General features: G+C 38.9%; 3 protein-coding genes across 6 annotated transcripts; 1 reads left to right on the forward strand and 2 right to left on the reverse strand.

Annotated features, from left to right (window-relative positions):
• Positions 1 to 756: 756 nt before the first annotated feature.
• On the forward strand, positions 757 to 6,682 carry xaf1 (XIAP associated factor 1). Its single transcript, XM_044355277.1, has 7 exons — positions 757 to 893; positions 2,889 to 3,024; positions 3,118 to 3,174; positions 3,866 to 4,091; positions 4,178 to 4,245; positions 5,834 to 6,079; positions 6,172 to 6,682. The coding sequence occupies exons 1-7, from the start codon at positions 856 to 858 to the stop codon at positions 6,202 to 6,204; spliced, it is 804 nt and encodes a 267-aa protein (XP_044211212.1). The 5' UTR covers positions 757 to 855; the 3' UTR covers positions 6,205 to 6,682.
• Positions 6,683 to 7,128: 446 nt separating this feature from the next.
• Positions 7,129 to 11,163, reverse strand: tekt1 (tektin 1). Its single transcript, XM_044355276.1, has 8 exons — positions 11,064 to 11,163; positions 9,982 to 10,170; positions 9,701 to 9,866; positions 9,405 to 9,533; positions 9,104 to 9,250; positions 8,590 to 8,815; positions 8,030 to 8,226; positions 7,129 to 7,793 (listed from the first exon to the last, which is right to left on the reverse strand). The coding sequence occupies exons 2-8, from the start codon at positions 10,145 to 10,147 to the stop codon at positions 7,634 to 7,636; spliced, it is 1,191 nt and encodes a 396-aa protein (XP_044211211.1). The 5' UTR covers positions 10,148 to 10,170; positions 11,064 to 11,163; the 3' UTR covers positions 7,129 to 7,633.
• A 102-nt stretch (positions 11,164 to 11,265) lies between these two features.
• Positions 11,266 to 24,585, reverse strand: inpp5ka (inositol polyphosphate-5-phosphatase Ka). Of its 4 annotated transcripts, none has more exons than XR_006403950.1 (15): positions 24,481 to 24,585; positions 23,955 to 24,048; positions 20,119 to 20,223; positions 19,913 to 20,021; positions 18,521 to 18,637; positions 18,018 to 18,193; positions 17,744 to 17,855; positions 17,528 to 17,637; positions 17,347 to 17,373; positions 15,520 to 15,751; positions 14,892 to 15,029; positions 14,723 to 14,806; positions 14,523 to 14,627; positions 13,438 to 13,720; positions 11,266 to 12,573 (listed from the first exon to the last, which is right to left on the reverse strand). XR_006403950.1 is itself a non-coding variant. In XM_044355274.1 (15 exons), exons 2-14 carry the CDS (start codon positions 24,038 to 24,040, stop codon positions 13,625 to 13,627), a joined length of 1,497 nt encoding a protein of 498 aa, XP_044211209.1. In that variant the 5' UTR covers positions 24,041 to 24,048; positions 24,481 to 24,585; the 3' UTR covers positions 11,266 to 12,573; positions 13,620 to 13,624. The 4 variants fall into 4 exon arrangements, 3 of the variants coding, with proteins under 3 accessions (XP_044211209.1, XP_044211208.1, XP_044211210.1); XM_044355274.1 differs by having other exon boundaries at positions 13,620 to 13,720; XM_044355273.1 differs by having other exon boundaries at positions 11,266 to 13,720.
• Positions 24,586 to 24,710: the final 125 nt, after the last annotated feature.

Genomic DNA, 24,710 nt, shown 5'->3' on the forward strand with positions numbered 1-24,710 from the left:
AGAAAAAATATCTCTTTGAGTGTCATATTACTGGACCATTATTCCTACTGCATTTACAGTGCAGCTACTTTTACTGTTGGGTAATATAACCTATTCAATGCATCATATTTTATGAGCTCATCATTGGCATCATGGTAAATGTCAGTGATGATGACCATCCGACCTTTTCATGCAGTATAGAGCCTAGAGATAAGAAAACAAATAAGGGGGCGTATAGATTAAGATTAGATTGAGTACAAATCTATATGACTTGGTTAATATATGTATTAATCAACAGTAATCACATCTTCAGTGCATTTCACCTCTTGATCGTGTTGCTTAATGTCTTTCATCTCCAACATCATAACGTTTCACCCCATGACTTATGTAAACACTTCTTGCATGCATGTGTAAGTACTGTATTCACACTGACGGTAAATGTAGTTTAATAACTTTCTGATATAAATGTAAGATCATTTGAAATGCCATTTATTATTATTCATACCTGGATGTGTTTTCTTCAGCTCACTGTGTGTCGTATAGATAATTATATCTAGCATGATGACTGTATACAGAAAGACATTGCCTCTTCATTATCTTTTAACTGTTGACATTTGCTAATTAATTAACTGAGTGCTGACTCCACCTTTCACCCATCATATCTATCAGTGGTTATATAAAAACAATCCTCTTATCACTTTATTGGAGCCATAAAAATCATATCGAGCGGTCTTTTGCGCCACCCTGTGTCAGATTCGCCAAATAACATGTGGTGGAACAGATATTTTCGGTTTCTGTTTTGGTGAACTGACAGAAAGTGTCAGATCAGAAACTCCAGAATCATCCTCCGCTGTCATTTTTCAAGGATTTCTGTCGATGGATAATAAGGAAGCAACGCGTACCTGCGGCCAATGGTGAGAAAGGACTTTGTCAGGCTTTCTTGCGCAACAACTTACTTTCAAAAGTCTGGTTGTTTAATGGTCTTTTTATCAATGCCAAGTGGACACTCTGTCCGTAAGACGTGAACTAATACAGGCCGTCTACAGATTGGCTGCAGTCACAGTTCGGCATAATTTAGCTGTAAAATGAATGATATTTAACACCTCAGCAATTTGTTAGAAACTGGAATCCTAACACATATTTTACTAATGCATATCTGATGCAAAGCAACGTGAAATTGTCAAGTGTTTTAATGGAGATTTTATGGGTGTTGCCATAAGCAGGTTACAGGTCAGGGCTCATTAACTAGGACAGGCCTTTCACTTTCATTTAGATTGAAAAGAGAAATGTTTTGTTAACTATGGGTCAGTGGACAATGAGAACAAAACAAACAGTGCACTTTCATTTTCGTTATGATGAATACTTTTCCAATATGTGAAAGAAGAAGGTTTTCTTTACATTTATCAGTGGGACATATGCCGTTGATACATTTTCATGTGTCATACTTAAAGAGACAAGCAGCACCTCCAGTCAATAACACCAGCCAGTTATCATCAGCCTGAGTTAATAGTGCTTTCGCCAAAAGATGCATGTTGTATCAAGTTACTCTTTAGCTATTGACTCATTTTTAAATAATTAGGGCTGCAACTAACGATTGTTTTCAGTATCGATTAATCTGTTGATTATATTCTCGATTAATCAATTAGTTGATTGGTCTATAAAATGTCAGAAAATGGTGAAAGATATCATCACTGTTTCCCAAATGTCTTGTGTTTTCCCGACCAACAGTCCATAATCCAAAGATATTCAGTGTACTATCATAGAAGACTAAAAAAATGACTCAAAACGATTAATAATCGATTTTCAGAATAGTTGGCGATTAATCTTCTGTTGATCAACTAATCAATTAATCATTGCAGCTTTAGTTATAATAAAAAAGATACAGAACTACACTCTGTGCTGTGGTCATGATTACTAAATGTATGAACAACTAGCACTAATACTAGACAGTTATCATTATCAGTGGTAGTCAATATTGCATTTGCCCAATAATGCATGTTGTATCAATAACGCTCTAGATACAGTATTGATAGCCTACAACTATATAGGGCTAAAACTAATGATTATTTTTATTATCGATTAATTTGTTAATTATATTTCCAATTAATTGATAAGTTGTTTGGTCTATAAAATGTCAGAAAATAGTGAAAAATGCTGATCACTGTTTCCCGAAGCCCAAGATGCAAACTCAAATGTCCCAACCAACAGTCCACAACCAGAACATATTCAGCTTACAATCAGGACTAATTCAGAAAATATTCACTTTTAAGAAGCTGGAACCAGAGAAGTTTAGCATTTTTCTTTTAAAAAATGACTCAAAATGATTAATCGATTATCAAAATAGTTGGCAATTGATTTTCTGTCGCTCAATGAATCAATTAATCGACTAATTGTTGCAGCTCTCGTTAGAAATGTGAAAAATCTTTAAAGTGGTTGCATGAAGGACCCCCTGAGCAGATCAACTCTTGCTGCAATAAAGTCCAGCTGCTTATGTAAAGGTCACGTAGTACTTAATGGACCTTTATAGCTGGAGTTTAAGCATGGCATGATGCTTTACTGTTAATCACAGTAATTCCTTGAAAATGCCACTTTCCAATTTCAATAAAATTTGGGTAAAAATCTGAAGAACTTATAAAAACAATTCAAGATATTGAATACTGCTAAAGCAAACTCATATCAGCCAGTAACCATAACATACAGTATCTGTAAAAAGTCTGGACACACCTTCCCATGTGTGTCTGAACTTTTGACTGGTGCTGTATATACACCATTCAATATGATGATATAGACTGCTGGCCTGTGTATCCCTAACACTGAGGTATATGTCTTTAAACACTTTAAGTTAACTTTATGTTAACTTTACCCAAAAAAGCAAAGAGAAAGGATAACCATCTCCCCCTGTCTTTAAGCCACAAGGAGGTAGCAGAGGCCAACTTCGCTTTGCATGAAACGCACTGCAGCCGCTTCTTATGCATCTGTCCTGACTGTGATGAAGCAGTTCCCAGAGAGCAACTTGACCAACACAGAGAGGAGCAGCACACCCAGGTACACACACACATACACACATACACACACACACACACACACACAGTCACTTGATGGTTCATTTTCTGTAGATTTACAACTGTTTATATGCAGGTAAAATGCTCCAAGTGCAACCAGAAGATGGAACGTTGTCACCTAATGGATCATGAGGTAAGTTTAGTGGTACTGTTGCTGCCTTTTGCCTGGACATAAGGTATAGTATAGTATATAGTATAGTATAGTATAGTATAGTATAGTATAGTATGTAATCCGCTTAACTTTTTAAAATCTCTTTTCACCTTTTTTTTACCTTCCATCCTCCTCTCACCAGTGTCAGTAGTAACAAAAAAAGATCAACATATTATGTGTATCATTTGGAATAAACAGATAATCTACTGTCAACTAAGAAGTGAAGTCAGTTAAACTTCCTCATTTTTGAATGCAGATGTTTTCAGAATAGTCTTGATTCATGTTTGATTTCCTTTCAAATATATTTTTAGCAAAAATTTGATCTATTTCTATTTCTTATTATATATGCCAGCAAATGTTTTGATAAAGATTTACATTTTCATAAAAATATCATAAACTCTATGGAATAAATCAAAAGATTTATTTCATTTAAAAGGGCACTCCACCAATTTTACACAAGATGAGTTTACGTGTCACAGTTAGTACTACTCAGCCTTTGAAAATGTTCATCAGGGTTATCTCAGAGTTGGGTTTGACTACCAACTTTATATGGAAAGCTTGCGTCACAAACAGTTGACACAAACTTTGTAAAAAATAGCAGTTTCCAGGCATGTGGCAATGTGCCCTATGACACCTGTTGATCAGTGTGACCCTGTTCTGCTCTGTCTCCCAGTCTGATGAGTGTGTGGAGCGTCTGCAGAGTTGTCAGTACTGCGAGCTGGAGCTGCCATGGAAGGAGCTGGCTGGCCACAGCCTGGTCTGTGGGAGTCGCACTGAGCTGTGCAGGGACTGCAACCGCTACGTCACCCTGAAGGACCAGGCTGAGCACAGATTAACCTGCTCAGACGCTGACAGTGGCTCAGGTCCTTCTCAAACTGCCAGCAGTTCACCAAACAAGAGTAAGGGGATGTGGTCTTTGGCACAATAAACCCCAATAAACCTCCAGAATACTAATATTAATTCTTACTCCTTCTTTTTCACCCAGCGAAAATAACAGTGAATTGTAGCAGTTGTATGGCCTCATTCCCAGCTGAAGACATAGAGGAACATGAGGTATATGGTATTCCAAGTATTTCTTTTATGTAACATTGTGACTGTAGAATTATAACATCTGACATTTTCATCATTTTCTAACTTGGTTCTATAAGGATTCAACTGCTGTGAAAATCAGTGCATCAAAATCTTAAAGTTCCCTTCCAGACATGTTTTAAAAAATATTAAAAATACTCGGCCATGAATAATAACTTGTGTTCAATATGGGTTTTCCACAAAAAGTATCTTGTTAAAATCCTTAAAATGACATCTATTCCTTCTCCTTCATTGTATGAAGTATGTGCACTGGAGGCTTCAAGTTTCCACATCTTTTCTAAGTTGCATACTTGGCCATGATTGGCTTGCACATTAGTTGTGATGTCACAAATCACGCTCATTAAACTCAGATTTAGGGTAATCACAGAGAAACATCCCACCTTCTAGTGTCTTCTAGTGTCAAACTCTGCACATACATCATTCTGCACACTGAAGCTCAAACATTCAACTGAGGAACAAGAAGAAAATCATTTTTTGGTGGAAAAGTGGAGGGGGACTTTAAGTTTCGAAACCTCACAGTTAGTGATTTAATCAAATATTTTGTGAATGTCACTGTTACTAAGTTGGGAATATTTTTTTATCTATTAGACAGACAACTATCTACTAGACAGTTAGCTTGAAAACACACAACCAATGCTAATGTTTGTTAGCATGAATTCATGTTTTTATGAGTAACTCAAAGTTAACTGTCACTACTTCAGTCATAACAGCAATAACCATAATTATATGTAAGAATCTGCGTTTAATAAATTCAGGTTTCTAGCTAGCTAACTAGTTGCTGAACATGGTAACTCTACCATGCTCCTAAGTAGGGTTGTGTCTGTTTAGCTTGAAATTAGTGTTGTTCAGCAGACAGACAAGTATGACAGTGACTGCATTACTGAAAAGAAGACCACTGAAAATGTAGAACATGGAGAGAAAGCATCAGCATAAATTGAAGGAGAAACTTAAAAACAATGCATTGTTTAAGTTGCAGTAAAACTTTACGAATTCAGCTCAAAATCTTGTCATAATTACAATCAGTAATTATTACATCAATTTTGTGTATTAAAACAAACTACGTGTAAAAAGCTTACCTTTTTAAGAAAGTTTTTGCTTTTTATTTTTTAACAGATCTTTATAGCCAAGCAAAAAATGTGTTCTTATTAATAGAAGGTTCTATCTGCAATCCACTTGATCTAGAAATCCCCATTTTAAAATGTGAAAGATATTTGATATTTAATATTTAACTTAACTTTAAGTAACTTTAAGATGCCTTCTATATTGATAATTAAGAGAAAAACTTGACAGTATTGTCAGTTTTGCTACCTAGTATGTGAAAACTTCAAACCTCAAAATCTCAACATCAACAATTTTGTTATTTTATGAATTTTTATAGTGCCATGACGTGGAAGGTTCCTGCTCGTTCAGGCTGTCTGTCAAGTAGTTTTCCTCTTGAATGTCACTATCTGGCAATTGCTTAAGTGGCTATTTCTTTAGCCCAAATCCACGCACAGCATTTTTCAAAATGCATACATCAAAGTAATACCTTTGTCTTTATGCCCCAAACCAGCTGGAGTGTTTTACATCATCCAGGTGGGATTATGAAGAGGCTGAGCCAAAGGAGAAAGAGACAGAGGATGAGGATGATTTCTCCAGGCAAGGGGCCGCTTCTCAGCTAAGCAGCACATATAAGGCAACCTCTCTGTCATTCAGACCCAGAAATGGGCCCATGCGTGATGGAAGTGACCCACACCAGATCTCCACTTGCCCCCACTGTCATCTGGCCCTGCCCCTCATTACACTACGTTGGCATAAGGTAACATTCCTGCATTGCACAAGATTTGTATGCACATTATTGTAAAGTTCCTGCAGTAAGAGCTTTTTGTTTTTCCCTCTGTGTGCTTTCAGGAGAAGTGCCAAATCTACATTCTCTTGAAATGACAAAGAGCTCTTCAGAATGGATAAACTGCTTCACAGGTCTTTGATCAATGTGTCATGAACATGGGATGGAAGACAAGTATTTGGGATGTTGAAATGTAATTTTATTGGCCAACATTAGAAATTTAATTTGATGTGTAAATAAAGGTTTACATACATTTGTTAGTATTAATAAGTTCTGTTAGACTTTGTGTTTACATTAAGAGAAGGTGGTTCCAAATGTAATACACATTATTTCAGTACACTTTATACTCTAATAAGCTTGTAGGTTATTCTATGTTACTCTTGTCACAAAAATGTAATTCTTCCTGCTTCTGAGATGAGAATGCTTTGAGTTAGAAACATCATATTGAGTCATTTTCACAGTAGTTTTTTAAAATCAAATCAATGGGGCATTGCTAAAATCTAAAACTATTAAAACTTAAAAGGTTTGCATGTCAAAGTCTGAGCAGTCTTAAATATATACTGATATGCCATTGAACACAGATGCTGTAGTGACTTCCTTTTTACACAGTTGGTTGCTTCTTATTGGGCAGGGCTACAGATGTGTCCTAGCAACCAATTTACACATTACTTAACTAGCTAGTAGTTACTAAGAACCTAGGAAGTGGATTTATAAACAGCTGGTGCAGCCCAGTCCTGTAGCACCATGCGATCAAAAGCAATCAGCTGTGGAAACAAGACGTCATCGGAGCATCACGAGCTGTAACATAACTTCCAAAAATAAGATATATAGAGATGTTTAATTTAACTGCCAATGCTTTATAAATGTAGGCATGACTTTGTTTAGTTTATATATGCATATGGTAAGATATGTCAACCATGTTACATATTACCTCCTCACTTCATTCATCAATCCAAATGGGTCATGTATTAGCAAGCTAATGTTAGTTTTATCTGTCTATGTAAGAACTAGTTTGTGTGGTGCATTCAGCGATGTGTAAATCTCCACTTCATTCCAGTTAGCACTTATAGTTATATCTAGGCTACATTTGACTTTACAAATAGTTTTACTGGTTATTTGTTGCAGCTTCTGCCACATTACAAATCATTAAGTGAAATATGAAGATATTTGATCAATTTTAGTAATTCATAGATTAAAAAACAAATAAAATAAATTCTGTCAGAAAAAAATTAAAGACTTTGATCATTGGGTCAAATGTAAGCTTTTCATGATGGGATCTTCATATAATTTGAACCAGTATTTCATCAATGAGAATTTTTCAGATTGCACAAAAAACAAAGTCAAACAGCTCTCCCAGTGAAGACCTTTACCTTAGACTAAACTGAGGAAAAATCCAGGTCAGAACCCTGTTTCTACCATATAAAAAAAGAATTATATTCACACATATACTTTGAAGTGATTTTTTTTTATATAACTGCATTTTGAAAAAAATACCAGGTATATGTAGATCTTTCCAGTGCTGCCTGTTCAGAAGTTATGAATGATAATGGGCTCCCTGTGCTGGGCGCAGATGACCTCATCAATGTAGAGAGAGCTGGCCTTGATCCCAATGTTTTCCTGCAGCTCCAGCTGGCAGCGAACCAGAGCTCTCTGCTCCTCCTCTGACTGGGCCACTGCCTCATGCAGTCTGACAGCAGAGAGATAAAGAGACGCCACATAATTATTTGTCCTAAATGGTAATATCTCTTAACAAGTGTAGCAAATATGGGAAAAAGGTGCCAGAAAACAGGCTTGCAATTCTTCCTTAAAATCCATCATGTCATCTGTGCTATCTATCAAAACCAAACAACAGCATCATTCAACTTTTAAATGCATTTGTGGCCGTGTCCCTCATCATCAGAGGCAAGTGTGTCCTGGTCTTACTTGTTGATGTGAGCAGTGAGCTGCTGGACCTCGGCGAGGAGCTGGGACTGTGCTGGATCGTGGCATTGCTCTTTGCCAGGCCTCTGGTGTCGCAAAGTCAGCCGGGCCTGGGCCAAACTCTGGAAATGTTGATTCTCTGTGATGGACACTTGGAGATCCTCTTTGATCCTCTGCTGGCTGGCGAATTCAGACAGAATCTAGAGGAGAGGGACATGTCACACTTGACAGAGGTCAACCAGTATTTGCCAATACTGAAACTGGCATCAGAACCAACATAAAAACCTACTGGTATGCACAACCAGTGGCAAACTGTGAACTGTCTGATTTGAATATGTTTGGATTAAAGCTGCTGTTAGCTGACAAAATGAATAGTAAAATTATATCCTGTGTATTGATTCTGCTACAGCAATACTATAATGTTTTATGCTAAAAATGAAGAGTATTCAGTGTCTCATGGCAGGATAGAGATGCATCTGAAGCAGCATTTACACCATGTGCTATTAAAGCAACATCAGTATCCACATCAAAATTATCTGCCTCCATACACTCATCTGCCCTACCTTGGACAACTGATCTTCCATCAGGCTCTTAGCCGTCTTGATCTCCTGGACATTCAGCTGAAAGGCTGATGTTGTGTCCTGGACCTGCTTCTGCATGTCAGCAGCCGTCTGCTCCAGGAGAGACTCCACCAGGGCCCGTAGGGACTGAGAGTTGATCTTCTGCTGCTCCGCTTTGATTATGTTGATGTCAGAGATGTTCTCCCACTGCTTCGGAGTCAATGTCAAGCTGAAACAGGAGGAGATGATGAATTTTGATAAATTATGAAGATCTGGAAGTACCAAAAGGTATTTTTTGTCCATTTCCCAGTTTCTAAGACCTGTGTAGAAACCTTGAAGAGAATGTGACAGACCCCTTCTTGACATGCACTGGCAATCATTTCAAATCTTCTAAAAAATTTTGATCATTGTAACTGTGTGGAGAATGACAAGAATTTCAAAATGTATAAACTGTCTTGTCAAAGATCTAATATCATCTTTCTGCCTTTATGGATCAAACAAGAACATGGTGGTTCACCTCGGCAGAACAGTCTTGGCGTTTCTGGACTTCTGCAGGTTGTTGGGGGAATGGGTGGTCATTAAGGCACAGGAGTTGTCAATGCAGTGAGCCTCAGATTTCTCCTTGAGATCCTGCTCCAGGTGGTATTTGGCAGATCGGTTCAGTCTAGAACAGAAACACAGGGGAAAAAACAGCAAGTGTAAATTACAAAGTAAGTCCAACTGAGTCCAGCTTAAAGTGATAAATAACCGTATTTTTAGGCTTCAGGGTAATAATTACTACAAAATCCAAAAGGTCATACCAAGTCCTCCTTCCTTACCGTATCTGTTCAGTGATCTGTTCTACTACACGCTGCAGAAGGGAAGCCACCCCCTCAATAAGCTCCCTCTCCTTCAGCAGCTCTCTGTCCACCTCATCATGCAGCCTCTCTGAGGGAAGACGTTTCATTCTGCAGGCCACAGAACAAACAAAAAGAGCATTACTCCTCTGCTCTTTGATCTTTATCCTCAATATTTTTGCATTTATGCCCGTCTTATTCTACATGATAGCATCATAATATAATTTTGTCTCTTGGTTGTTCAACATCCTCTTTTCTCCATCATTTTCAAACCTCACCTCTCCTCCAGACAGAGAACAGTGACTCTCAGAGGTTCTTTACAGGCCTCTAGGGCTTTCATCACTCTGCTGTGTAACACTATGAGGACATCAGTCTCCAAAATAATCTCCTCCAACTTCAGTTCCAACTCCTTCTTCAGAAACTGGATGTCTCTGACCCGCTGATCTGAACAGAAGAAATACCACTACAGTCCACCTCTGTGATCTTTGAAACATCAACCTTTAGTGCTAAACACAGTGTGGAAACAGACTAGCTGATTTCCTGTGATTCCACTTCTTACCTAGTCGCTTGTTGTCATCATTTTGCATGCGTTTGCATGCTTTGTCAGTTTCCATGATCAGCCTCATGCATTCTGACCTGAAGAGCTCAGAGTGGTTCCGCATAACCTCAATACTCACTAGATTGGGTCCACCAACCTCCTGGGATTTGCGGTACGGTAGAGACATTGTTCTGCACTGGTGGTCAGTCACTGACAGTACAGGTAGGAAGGAGGAAGGAAGAAGATATTTTGATAATCAATTAATCATTTTTTGTAATTATATAAGAAAGAAAGCCCAAATTCTCTGATTCCAGTTTCTCAAATGTTTATATTTTTTTGGCTTCTTTTGTCCTCTATGATGGTGAACTTTGGGTTGTGGATTGATGATCAGTACAAATGAAGACATTTGAGGATGTCACCTTGGGCTTTGGTAAATAGTGATCAACATTTTTCATCATTTTCTGACATTTTAAGGGCCGAACAACTAATTGATAAATTGAGAACATTGAGTTGTCAAAACTGAAGCTGGGTTAGAATGCCTGAAACATCAAGGTTATGTCTGTTGAGGTCAGAGTCTGGTAACTAATGTACAGTATTAAAATAGGACTGTACAGTTATAGCTGCCCATCTGAAAAACATTGTATCTCCAGATACTGAACGGGTGATTTAATCTTACAAGTAATGTCAGTAGTGTCATCAACAAATAAATATACAATATGTCATTTAACTTATGTCAATGATGGACATTGACTTTTAATTTGTGTTATTTCAGAGGGGTATTTCTTCTCTGAGTTACTGCATTGAGATGGATGTTTACATGTAGTTGGCCAATTAATTGTTACTGGAGTTTTCCTAAAGTACAAAAACTAACGAACCCAAACGTCCCTAAAGACATTTTAATCCTCTGAAATGAAGACTTTACCATGAATGTTATCTTGTGGGAAAAGTTTAACGTTGATAGCTAGCGTTAGCGTTAGCTAACAGTTAGCTACCCTGGGTCAAAGTTGTCAGAAACGTGTTGTTTTATCACTTGCATTACAACGTTATCCTAAACATTCATTAGAGATAAACACAAACCAAATAAGTATCTCCTATGAACATACCTTGTTCCGTCCCGTTGAAAACCCCTCTGCAGAGTGAATGTATCTGATCTCTGCTTCAAGAGGTAACAAAACATACGGTTACTATGGCAACGGATAACACGTCGGCTACCGTAATAACTTGGAGCTGCCTGTTATTTAATAATAGATGAACACATTAACAACTGAATTGAACAGATCATTAATCAATAAACCACACAAAGAATGAAGTGAGACTTATTTAATATTCGCATTTGCAAAGCTATAAATTGGTTGGAATTCTGTTACAGTACATTATTACATTTCATTGCTATTTTAGAAAATAGGTCACTCTTTAATGTAAATAAAAAATAAACAGTGACATAAATCGACTAAAACAATTGATTCCAGCAAGCCAATAACAATAATAATATTCAGTAGAACACGTAGCTGAAGGCTGAAAGTTTAGAACAAGTGGCCATGAAAATCATACGATGTTGTGAAAAAATAATCTGATGAATATTAATGATACATATTGTACCACAATTGAGCAGCATAGTACAGTACGATGAATGTAAAGCAATAATCATTTCAAAAGGCACTTGCTGAATCCATATAGTTCTCTAAAAACAAAATATTCATATTCTTTCTTTCTCAATACACACTAATGACATGACAAGCTATAAATACTTATGCATTAACAATAAACAGTGCAACATTTCTTTACACTCTCCATTTTGCTGTGATACAAATATCAGTATTAAAAAGGGAAGATTCATATTTTTAAAAACTGCAAGGTGCTGGTGGGCTAATAAGACAGCAAGCTGAATATAAGCCAAAAGTAATCTGCTCTCCGGAAAAAAAAATTATATTACATATCTATTTTTTCAAGTCCTCCAGGAACAACTGAAGTTAATTAAAATACTGCCAGGAGAAAATCAAAACTGCAAAATCTTCTCTTATCTTCCTACAGAAGTCATTTCACAGCACTATGGTTAAATATTCTGTGAGCCCCTATGAATATTTGAAATAACATACAAAAACATTTAAACCCATGTATAGATCCAGCTTACATACTACAGCAATGTTACTCTTTGTTTTTAAGACAGTACACAGTTTAAGATCCGCATGTACTTCAGAATGAAGAATTCCTCTTTAGTCGATACTGCATGTTTTTACAGACAGAGTGGAATAGAGGATAGAGAAACTGATCAGATCAGCCTCTGATTTTAAAGTAACAGGTCACCTCAATATATTTGAATTTCTCTTTATGTCTGCCTTAAAGCATTTTATTCAGTCATTATCTAGTACTTAACCCTGTGTCAAGTCAAATCTTAAGTTTGTTGGACCACCAAACACAAAGCTCTATCCTTTATTTTCATCTCTGTTAATTCTTTGGAACCTAAACTGCTCGCACACAAATCTGCACAAACGTGCTGTATGTTTAGAGGTCCTGTGAACTCCAGCTGAGTTTTGAGCTGACAGGGGTTGAGTGTGGAGGGAGCTATTCCTGTTGACTATCACCTCCTGCAGTTCTGAAGCTTTGATTATCCTTCTATAAACAAAAAATTAAAGCTTTATCTCAGCCTACAATGAGAACTTGGAAAATGTAAGTAAATATGCAGCCACTAATGAAGTCATTTCCTGTGTAAGCTCCTACTCCAGCATTATATTTGGCTTTGCCATGAGCATGCAAATTAGCGATAGAAAACCACAGACTGGTATATCAACAATACCCAACAAACTGATGTGATCATGGAACTGTGATAATATTCCCTTTTCCTAATTGTTAGCAGTCAGGTGAAGTTTGACCAGGGTGTTTTCACCGTCCCAAACAAGCCAAACTTTAATAGTGAGAATTACAGCTTTTCTTTCAGGACTCACAAGGTAGGTGTGAGAGCAACTTTAGCATGAAAACTTGGATTTTTTTTAATATTTTGATCCATGAACAGCCTTGAAAGGAGAGCTTCCTTTCACAAACTGACATACAGTACATACAGTCGGACTGATCACACACAGCAGCAGGCCTGTACAAATCCTTCCATGTTTCACCTCCCATTGTATCAATGCACCTAACCTTTTTACTTCCCATTCCTCAAACACATAACTTCAACTATTCAATCAAAGCATTGCATCATATTTCATAATGCTATCTCATGTACAGTGCAGTGAGTTTGTCATTTTATTATGCTTCAGGCCAGGACAAGAAGCTGGCATGTCTTTGCTTGATGTAAGGCCAATTTAAATTTGAGTTAGCATTAATCTATCTATTCTCGGTTTTGGATCAGATGATGAAGGATTGTTCATGATTGCTGCTTTTATTTCAGTCAGACCTTGAACTCTAGTTTCATATATTAACAGAAAATATAACCCTGGAGATCAGTCGTAAAAAAAAAAATTTAAAAAAAAGTATACTGACCACAGAGGTGTAAGTAACTTATAGCTACACCAGTAGCATTAGAGCTGTCAGTGGGGATGTCTTACAGCATGAACAAGCAGCATTTCCTAAGCTGCTCCTTCAGCGACAGATTAAGAAACACAGTTATTAAAAGCTGTGGCTAAGGAGAACCAGGCCAGATTGGATCCATTTCTACATCGTACCACGTCTAGTTCCAAAGGTCTTCACTCGCTACGGTTTTGTCAAGTCCGTTGATCCTCTCAGGCAACAAGCCTTCCTCAATGGCTACCTTGGACTCGTGGACCTAAAAGAGAGACCAGCAGATTATACTGGTGCCTACTTACACAACCAGGAGCTTTGTTAACAAATTATTCAATTTCAAGTTGTCAAATACGATTAAGCGCACAATATGTAACTTCAGCCACTAGGGGTCTCTCAATCAAAACAATAACAAAAGACGGAGTGTGATGACGGTGTGAAGTAGCGAGGGATCATGGGAGTTGTTGTCTTCGTCGTTAAATATTTATCTGATAACTTAAGATCAAGACGTCCAATGACGAAATCCTTCTTCCGGCTAAAAGATATAGGTAAAAGCGACCTAAATTTATCATGAAAATGTGGCTTAAAACCAAATAAAAGTCAATTTATAACAGTTTCTGTGGAACAACCACAACGCCGATGTATTATCTTGTATGTGTGTAAATTACTCTTTGGTAGATTGTTGTAGCGAACAAACACAGCGCCGCTGTATGCATCTTGTGTATGTTTACTCTTTGGTAGAGGAGGTATGACGCCATTGACATGCGACCAAATGAAATGGTCCGTTACTTTGATTAAATTACAGATTTCTCTGGGTTTGAAAATTGTTGGAAACATCTGGGATAATCTAAGTACACAACTCAACAACATATATAACATAGTTCTAGTTGTTTTTAGACATTTTAATGTGGAATAATTACATATTATACCTTTAAAGGAAAACTAAATGTCCATTTGTGGGTTCATCTTTGTGTATGTTCTCCAAAATGCTTAATGTGGATTCAAGAACACCACCAAATCATGTGACATAAGAGAAATTTTCAAAGCTAACAAAGCTTAACACTCACCTTGAATGGTTCACTGATTCCAATGATGCACCGCAGAGGACTGCTGTAGTAGCCCAGCACAAACTCTCCTCCTTGCACAGGGATTTCCTCTTTACTCACATATACCTAGAAAAACAGACATTTATATTCACCTGAGCATTTTTTCTGATACAATTCCTCCAGTTAAATTGTCAAAATAGCTTCTGTTAACTAGTTACTACCTGCATGATTTCTTCATTGAAGGCCACTTCATCGTCTTTGACCCACGTGTAGGTGATGTAGTCTGACACGCTGGTGAATCCCACCTGAATGTCATACACACATTCAAGACTCTCATACTGACATGTCACATTTAAATTGCCAGTGGTGAGCGGATGTTGTTAAACTGACCTTGAAGAGTCCGATCCAGTCCCACGTACTGGAGGGGAACGGCTGCAGAGGGCTGTAAACAACCATGGCATCAATGTCTGCACTCCAGTCGCCCTCCGGCTGCAGACGCACCAGAGGAGTCTCGTAGATCTTCCTCAGCTGGAGGGACAGAGAAATAGAAATAGTGGAAGAAGAACTGAGCGGGATTTAAATGATCGGCCTTTTGAAGGTCAACAATAGCCCATTTTCACAGAATTCATTGACAAATCACAATAGGAAAAGCACAGGTGTAAAAATGTAATAAAATGAACGATGGCTCAATTCCATTGAACTGCTGCATTTTCAGGGTGCGTCTCCTAATACTTTGCAACTTCCTGTCTGTGGCTCTCAGCTCCAAGCCCATTGCTCCAACTGTAGACTTTAAAAACTGGTCACAAACAGGTTTTAAGAAGGCTAGGTAATTCCTGAAAACAGCTGAGCACTGTGGTTTTTAGCAAAAGTTACTGAAACAGGAGTAAATAGTGCATTTGTTGGGGACTATATTCAGTGGCGGATTGATACATACTTGGCGCAGCATGATCGTGTATGTGGGATTATATCTGGATAGCACAGTCTGTGTTATAATGAAGCCAAAGCTCTGGTAACTCACCTCCAGCGTGAAGATGCCGATGACAGGCTTGTGGTCACTGATGCCGTACTCCATATTGCTGGTGTAAGAGTCCTGCCTGATCTTCAGAGGGTACTCCTCATCCTCTTCTAGCTGCTTGACCTTTTTCACATCCAGTCCGGGTTTGTTTTCGTCTTGCTCATCAGGGAGCGAGGCTTTGGGTCTGAGCCGCCACAGAATCCTGTCTGTCCAGGCGGGTTTACGCTTCTTACCGCTGGACAGGTGGTTATGGAAGACGAGCGGACAGAGAGCAGAGAGGAAGGGGCTTTAGTTAGGAGTCAACTCTTCGTAGCATGAATCAAGACTGCTATGAGGTATGTGACCGGGTGAGGGATGAGGAAAAACAGAAAATTTCAACTATATAATGTTGAAACAATGCAATAATTCTACCATGACCAGGCTAGGTGTCGTGATTGACAAATTGGGGGGGGGACAAGTTACAGTCTCTATGTCAAAGTGGCCTTGATGATGGGGCAACTTGAAAGCATTCTGCAAGTAGCAGAAAACCACCACAGCAAGTAATATTGACTTTTTTTTTTGCAATTTATACTCAAAACCGTTCTTTGTTGACACATCCTTCTTCTTTAGATGCAAACGCAGCCTGCACGAAGGAAACGCTTGTAAGAAGTAAAGAGGATACACTTTTATGTTATGTTAACCCACATCATTACAGACCTGAATTTAAAGACAGCAGGTTTTTGTCTTTAATTGCAGATGACAGCAGGTTTTTGTCATCATTGCAGATTTCGACAGACCATAAAGTAGCTGTTATCAACAGGCAGCCTCCAGTGTAAGCAGAACCATGTTTGGGTGATATCCGATTACAATCCAACACACACATATTGAATTAACTACAGTCATAGCGCCTGTATTACCAAAACTTCTATTTATGGCCATGCATGTTAGCTGTTATGCAGCAGCTGTTCTGGGACTCAGTGAGATTTAACCACTAGGTTTTAGATGAACAAGCTGTCAAAGCAGTTAAGAGGTATTACACACTGTTGGTTAAATGCAGGTTAATCTGGACCACTGATACTTTGCTGTTTATAAAGGTACCCTGGGGAGTTTTTGTCATAAACAGTTACATTTACAGTCAGTTTTTCTCAGTCAAGTGTATTGAGGTTTAACTAACTGCATTAATTTTCCTCCTCATAAAGCATTTGCAGATATTAAATATCTTGATCCTATTATTTACATCCATGTTTGCTATATGGATGTATTAAGAAAAAACCCATGAGCAGCACCCCGAGATGGTGCACCGTTCGATTCATGTCGCGCATAGATCATCGGACACCATCTGGTCTTCTTGCATTGAGCCAGTTAAGAGCACGCACATTAGAGACTTCCTACATGAATGGCCTGCACCCTCAGGCACATGATACCAACAAAACAGCGACCAGCTCATAAAACCATTGCTCCTAATGCCAGTAGCTGTCATAAACTCCACAGAGTACCTTTAACAGCAACAGTATTGGCTCCCAAAACAACTAGCCTGAGATCTCAGACAATATTCTGTAAAATAGAGAACATTTCAGTCTTTTCTTTGCAGAGACATTTGTTTTGAAAAGTTAAGCAGTATCTGCTGCTTAACTTGCAGTCAGTAACAGATGCAGATCATCTCCATTAAGCCAAAACATGGTTAAGACTCAAAGTCATTAGACTGCTTGAACAAAAAGAGGATACTACTTTTAGCGTCTTGTTAAAAGTAGAGTGTACAGTATGTCCATACTGAAATGCAGTTAGGTGAATTAAAAAAAGGGATGGTGTGGTATATTAAGGAAGGTGCGGACATGTGTTTTTAACTCTTACTTAAAGGTAAACCATGTCCTGTAGTCCCTGTGAAGTTGAAAAGAGTCGTAGATAAAATATATATAAATTAATATTCTAAGAGCCAAGTACTAGTAATAAAATGTGATTTTAAAAAGGACGATTATGATTCATTAGAATTGATCATGATGAGGATTTCTTGTACGTTACTTGAGACAGTTACCTGCTGTCATAAGTATCAGAGTTTAAGTCAAACTTGTACGTGGGTTGAAAGTCCAGAGGCCCTTCCTCAAACTCCTGGAGCATCTGCTCTTTCTTCTTCATCATGATCAACTGAGAATGACAACACAAACACAATAACGAACCATGTCTCATATTATCCTTGTTAGTCATGCACGAATCATTCCGGTGTTGTTGCTGGGAGCGAGGACTGTCAAACCTGGTCTTTGCTCCACAGCAGGTTGTAGGTTTGATTGTTGATACATGTGCGGACAAAGTGCATGCCGTGGTCCTGAATTCGGAAGTTGAGATCTCCGAACCAGAAGACAACCCTGGAGCGAGAGAGGGACGGAGGAGGGAGGAAGGACAGAAAGATACAGAAATGAGAAACACTGAAGAATTATAGAAAATGAATGCGTGACCGTACGGATTTCATACATAAACACGGTGCAGCTACGATGTGATGAAAGTTTGTTTTCTGTGCGTCTGCTCACCTGTGGTCAGGGATTGTCGGAGCCTTCTTACAGTCAAATGTCTGCGTGTCCATGATGTATTCAAACTCATCCACTCTCTCTGTGGCATATTTCATGTGAGCAGCCAAGTGACAGTTGAGGAAACACAGCATGTGGCCGTACAGAGACAGACGGATGGAAACACCACCTTTGTTCCCCTGAGAGACACACAAACCACAGTGTCCATTAAACCGTTCTGCACTCTTCATTCAGTTTTTTAAGTTACATGAGAGATGCACCCATGGTTTTACAAATGAGACAGACACAAAAGACAGAACTATTCATTATGACAAGCAAATGACCAACTCATGAACTATTTTTGACAGTTGGGTGGGAAAAAAACACACACATCTGTTCTCTTCTGCTTCTGTGGTTCAGTTCACAAGTGTGACAAACCAAGCAGGATGTGTTTTGACATGCTTTATTCTGCCAAATATTTATCATGTGCGACCGTATGCATTTGTGTGTGCGCCTGAGTTTCTCACCCAGTAGCCGAAGATGCCTGTGCGTGTGTATGTGGCCTGGATGTCTCTGATAAAGGGCACATGCTCCAGTTTGGAGAAGAAAATCAGCAGTAGACCCTGCATTCTGATGGAGGACACCTGAAACACACACACAAAATAAATACAGCACAAGGTACATTTTATGCACTCTCTTTCTCCACACAACAAAACAAGCATTCATACCCATTAAAGATTCTACTTGACCTGAAAAAAAAAAAAGATTCTTGAAAGGTAAACCTGGACTTGTCTCTCTGTAAAATCGCTGCTAGCTTTGAAATCCACCTGAAATCCACCCAGGGTCCGAAATTAACACGCACCAAGCGCCAAATGTGGGTAAATTTTCTATTTGGCAAGTAGATCTCAGAAGGCTATCCACCACACTGGCAGGTTAACGTTTGTAACTCATTTTCACTGATTGAACATGCAACAACAATAATACGAATATTACTGTTGTTATTCCGTCATGTGGAATTCCAATGTTTGATCAGTTACTTGGAACTATTTGCTAAAGTTGAGTGATATTCTGTGTTTAGATATTTTGTGTCTGTGTCACACGCACACATGCTGTAACACACCATCCATGTCCACAAACAGCAGACGTTGCTCAATTTGGCATTATGAAAACTTTTATACCAAAAACAAAATCTCTTCATATAACACTGTGTACCAGTTTCATAAATATAAAATACTGGACTCTAACATGCTTTGATAATGCCTGTTTATTGGGTTATTTTATGGAAATTTTGCTCTCCCCATCTGTAAGTTTGTATTCAAAATAATAGCTTATTATCTAAATGAAATGTACTGAGACAAGTGTATATGTGACACAAAAAGGCCGTACAGAACAAGAGACAACGTAAACAAACTGCTGTTAGCTACAAGTCAGACAGTGTGTTGTTAGCAGTGGTACTGATGGACTGAAGTGACATTTGCAAGTACATTTACATGTTTAACGTGCTGCAGCTGAGCAGCTGATTAGCTATCTAGCTGCTTACTGACATTAGCGATGCACTTTTCCCTGGTGAATGTTTGTTTGGTGGATTGTTCAACAAGCTAAGGTGCAGGACGAGACGCATGCTCATGTTTGTATGTTAGATAAGAAGGAGATTTTAGCAGGAAGCATCATGTGGGTTGTTGTTCAAAGTCTGTGGCTCTTGTGTTGTGTAGCAAGATGTTATCAGGCTCAGTGTGACCGTCTGCTCTTCCTATGACAGAACGCCACATTATTGCTTTATTCAAGATTTCTTGTATGGAAACAAGGTCTTTCTTTCCTTTTAGCTTTTTCTCAAAGGTGAAATAAGGACTAGTGATTTACAGAGCAGATAAAGTGTGTGTGTGTGCATGTGTATGAGGGTGTTTTGATCAGATCTGTACCTTAACATAGTTCCGTGGTGCTAAGGTGGACATAAACAGATGACTCCATGGGTCGTCGAACACAATGTCTGATACGAATCTCAACGGCTTTGAGTACACCTCCTGCAGACTAACACGCAAACACAGCTTTAATCGTTATTTTGTTCCAAACCATTTAAACTAACTGCCGGCCACACAAATTAATCCACATTCCCTGCACCACCTACCCGATGACGTAGAGGTCCGGGCTCTTTGGAGAGCTTAGATGGAGAAGCGAGCTCACGTCATCTGGAGGATCAGCTGTGGCCACGTTCCACGTCACCATGTGTAGCCTACAGGGAAGGATGATGGAAAAAATGTTTGTTTGTCACCACACTTTGCATAAAAAATATATACACATTGCTTCACTAATAGTTGGATAACACTAAAATACCTTTAAAATATTCTGTATCATCTTACAAGTGAAAAACACACAATTCATAAAATTGAAAGAAATATATTTTTACAATCAAAGAGCTTCATTGAGTGTGTTAAAAAGCAAATATGAGCACTGCGTCCGGGTTTAAAAGCTGTAACAGTGTGGACACTGTGCTGCAAACACATGCAGGTCAGGCAGTTAACATATAGTCGTCCTTTCACCCAAACTCTTAACATCCATAACATTGAATTTTCTTTGCTCAGCTAACACAGCAAAATGCATGACAGAAATTCAAAAGGACAAAGTTCTGCTGGAGGGCTTCAACTAGCAAGAATCAACAGGGTCCTTTGTTGGCCGGTGATAAGGCCGTTTATCTGACCTGCAACAGGAAAATCCCTGAGGGCACGTTAAAGAGAAAATCAACAGTGTAAAAAGAAGAAAGCTGGAAAAAAAAAAAGATAACTACTGTACTATAATGCAATCTACTATATCTCTTCATCTTCAGCACACAGAGAATGGATGACATCGCTCTCCACCTGAAACTGTCCTTCTTCGGCTTGTTGGCTCTCTTGCCACAGATGAGGAAGGCATTATCCAGGGTTTTGACCACTTTATCATGCAGCTCGTTTTTAGGGTCCAAGTCATCCACACAAGTCATCAGCTGGTGGAGCCGCTGGCGCAGAGCGAGTCTGCTGCCCGTTGACTGCGTGGCGTCACTGGCCATGCTCTCAGAGCGGATGCGCCCGATGTTGCCCAGCAGCCGACTGATTTCATCCATTATGGCTCAAGAGTGGCAGCTGTTCTCGACAACGTTAGCCGGGATGCGCGCGAGTTCAGCTTTCTTCTTGAAAGCCTGAGTGTTGCAGTGAAAAATGTGAAAGTAATTCCTAAAAGGACCAAAAATTGTTGACGCAAAAATAAAAATCCAAGATCTGGAGGTAGGTTTGGATTGTGAGAAGAGAATCAAATGAGCAACAGTGTGAAGCTTTGGTGGCTTCTGTAGAATGAGTGAAATGAGGAGAGACCTGCCTCTTGGCTATTGGTGCTCCAGAGTTGGACTGAGTGATTGGGAAATTGGTTAATTTGTCTACAGGTCTTCTTTGTGTGCTAAAAACTATGAATAATCTCATTGTAAAATGCCTCAACATTAGGCCTATTTAAAAATTGGGAAACCAACTTGCATGCGTGAACATAAAACTCCCTTTCCCCTTGTAAGCCGTTGAGCACAGAGCTGCTCTTTCCTCGGGCAACGCATTGTTTTTTTCTTCAAATCCGCATTAGGTGTGTATTGTTGGGCAACATAATCCACCTGCCAGTATACAGACAGATTTGTAGGCTGGCAATCACTGCACTGTGTTTAGCGTATTCTCTAAACTCTAAATGGGACAGATAATTGTGCTTTCAGAAAAGCCTTGGAGGTCTGGTACCAGTGGCGTTCACTGACACAAACAGTTATACTGATCCCAAACTTTTAATTAAACAAAATAATAGAAATATTCCACATAAATGTCACATATGAAATGCGAGATGAAAGAATAATGTCAACATTGTAGAGCCTGTTCTTCTGAATGACTTTATGGCTAAACTCAGACAATGTCACCTCTGTCTAGAGGAGGCAACACCACACTGGCTTCAAGAACAACACAACATATTGTCCATCTCTGGCTTTCACCAGATTTTGCAATCAAGCTTATTGCAAATATAAACTGCTTTAAAGCAATGAGAAGTCTGTGGTGAAAATTAAAGGGCAGCAAAGAAGTAGAAGAAGAAGAAGAAGAAGAAGAAGAAGAAGAAGAAGAAGAAGAAGAAGAAGAAGCAGTCTATCAGGGTTGCAGAAAAGTCCTTGAGAGTTAAATTTACAACTGTCCAGGAACTATTCCCTGACAGACACTTCAAATCATTTAATATATAAATGACAAGAAACAGAGGCAGTTTCTTCCTACATGTCATTACATTTATGAGCAGTAAACCTGCCATTTTTTTGGCTATGACACTATAATTGGGCAATAGTTGAACACTGAGTATACAGTATATAACAAAACTGAGTACATTCCTGTGCAATATCATTAAAATGTTAAATAATTCAACATTGTATCATCTTACAATAATTGTGGTATTTTTAAGGTGAAGTGTAGGTTATTTGATCTTATTTGTCATTAAAAAACGAACAAGTTGGATAGACTTAATTGGAAATACAGGCCTCAAAGTACAACCTTGATGCAACAAAAGTGAGTAAACCTGTGACTTCCAATTGGAACAAGGTTATGAAAGAACTTGTGAAAACCACAACTTCCTCCATTTAGGCCTGTATTGTGTCTAATGCAACATGGCTCCGCACGGTAAGGAACTGCCTGAACAAGTAAGAAACCAGATTGTGAGACTTCATGAAGATGAAAGAGGGTACAAGATCATCAGTGGGCTACTGAACAGAAACCAAAACACAGTTGCAGCAGTTGTTAGGATGTACAGGAGGACCCATACTACCAATAACAGAAGGCACAGTGGCCGTCCTCAAAGTGCTTCTGACTTGGCACAAGGATTATGTGTGAAAATTGGTGTTTCAGTGTCTGCTCAGACAGTGTGAAGGACATTCCATGAAGTCAACCTCTACAGACAACGTCCAAGAGGAAAACCATTGCTCACAAAATGGCATAAAACCTGCAAGATTACTTTGCTAATGACAAGAAGCCTAATGAACATTCTTTGGTCAGATGAAACTTGTTTGGATCAGAAAGGGTCCAGCATGTTTGGCGTGGACCTGGCCAGGACTACCACAGTGACTGCATGGTGCCGACTGTGAAACATGGAGGTGGGAGTGTGCTGATACGGGGCTGCATGAGTGCAAAAGGTATAGAGGAGATGACTCTAGAAGGTTGGAAGAGGAATTTTCCAACATGACAATGATCCTACACACACTGCAAAAATCACAAGAGGAAAAAAGAGGTTTTTAAAGTAGAAAAAAGTGAAAATTATGACCTGGCCAAGTATGTCCCTGACCTGAATCCAATAGAATATCTTTAGAGTATTTTAAAGAGGAAGGTAGAGCAACAAAATCCCTCCAACAAGGAGCAGCTGAAAAGAATCATCATTCTTCTTGGATTTTGTCTAAAAACAAATAAAATAGCATTAAATGGAAATTATTTGTAATGAACATTTTAGTGATACTGACCAGGGGTGTAGTCAGTTTTGTTATTTACTGTATGTCCACTTACTGTGCAACAGCTACACATATAAACATAATGTTCATTATACTAATCAATACTCACATTTCAATAGTTATACATAAGATATATATATCCACTCAGTGTGCTGCATGTAGTGCATGCCCTGGTGGGTCTGATGGTCTGGTGGAAAATATCTCAAGCCATGTTCCATTCAGAAATCTGGTAATTTGATGCTACAGCTTTCTGGCAACACGCCTGGTACTGCTTAATTTATCGTTCTAACATATATTATGAAGCCTCTGGTAAAAACCTGGCGTACCAAACGTGGACAAACAATTGAGCTCAGCTATTTTCGCTTGTAATTGGTGGACGCTGACCCTCAATGAGAGCTGGCGGCAGGTCCGAGCACGATTCGTGGTACAGTAAGAGAAGTCACAGAGAAGTACTGACTTCTCCGCAGAGGATGCAAAAAGGGTCCAACCTGAAGCTCTCTCCCTCGTAGTCTCCCTTCGTCAAACTGATGTCTGACTGCTGGGCATCTGAGCGCTCCTCTTTCTCCTCCATCATATCGACACCTGGAAAGAAACGAGCCAGATCTGCTGTAATTTGCACTAGTATGATGGTACATCCTGAACACATTTAACAGAAACTAATGTAAAAATATGCAATTTCCGAAACAGTAACATTAACTATTAGCTAGCTAACATCGCTAGCACCAGTTGCAATACTTTAGGGACGGCACAGGACACCAGGGGTTAACCACACACTGCAGCTAACATCTTTAATCTGACATTTGCAGACTCAGTTATCATTAAACTGATAGTATTACGCCGAGCTAACTGCGTGTAACGTTAGCTATCATCATGCCCCGCTGTTGTCATCGAGTAATGTAAGTTAACGTAGAGATAAACATTGAAAGCCAAGCTAAACCAAGCTGCCTTTTCTAATAAAACATTTAAGACTTGATTTAAGGCAGGTAATAGTGAGGGTGTTTTGTTGTACACTACCTGGTATGTTTCAGTTGTACTTGTTTTCGCAGTTTAGCTACTTGAAAAGAGACATACGGCAGTCCAACAGCCTGAGTACAGTAGACGTTGTTTTTGTTTTACCTAGGATGGCGAAGTCATGACTCGCCCTACTCTGCCTCTGATTGGCTTAGCCTGATATTCTTACCCTAACCCTAACCAATCACACTCCTCATCCATAAACCTAACCAACGAAGGCAACGAATACTAGC

This window comes from Thunnus albacares, chromosome 6 (assembly GCF_914725855.1).
Source record: "Thunnus albacares chromosome 6, fThuAlb1.1, whole genome shotgun sequence".
Lineage (NCBI taxonomy): Eukaryota > Metazoa > Chordata > Actinopteri > Scombriformes > Scombridae > Thunnus > Thunnus albacares.

Excerpts from the sequence above, each read along its gene's own strand:
- inpp5ka (XM_044355274.1), bottom strand. The coding sequence starts at position 24,040 with ATGATGGAGGAGAAAGAGGAGCGCTCAGATGCCCAGCAGTCAGACATC. Across the intron at positions 15,752-17,346 it reads AGGACATGGTTTACCTTTAA|CGGTAAGAAGCGTAAACCCG; the intron begins GTAAGAGTTAAA and ends CCACCTGTCCAG. Across the intron at positions 14,628-14,722 it reads TCAATGAAGAAATCATGCAG|GTATATGTGAGTAAAGAGGA; the intron begins GTAGTAACTAGT and ends CTGTTTTTCTAG.
- xaf1 (XM_044355277.1), top strand. The coding sequence starts at position 856 with ATGGATAATAAGGAAGCAACGCGTACCTGCGGCCAATG. Across the intron at positions 4,092-4,177 it reads CAGCAGTTCACCAAACAAGA|CGAAAATAACAGTGAATTGT; the intron begins GTAAGGGGATGT and ends TTTTTCACCCAG. Across the intron at positions 4,246-5,833 it reads AAGACATAGAGGAACATGAG|CTGGAGTGTTTTACATCATC; the intron begins GTATATGGTATT and ends GCCCCAAACCAG.
- tekt1 (XM_044355276.1), bottom strand. The coding sequence starts at position 10,147 with ATGTCTCTACCGTACCGCAAATCCCAGGAGGTTGGTGGACCCAATCTA. Across the intron at positions 9,867-9,981 it reads TGATGACAACAAGCGACTAG|ATCAGCGGGTCAGAGACATC; the intron begins GTAAGAAGTGGA and ends TCTTCTGTTCAG. Across the intron at positions 9,534-9,700 it reads GTTCTCTGTCTGGAGGAGAG|AATGAAACGTCTTCCCTCAG; the intron begins GTGAGGTTTGAA and ends TGTGGCCTGCAG.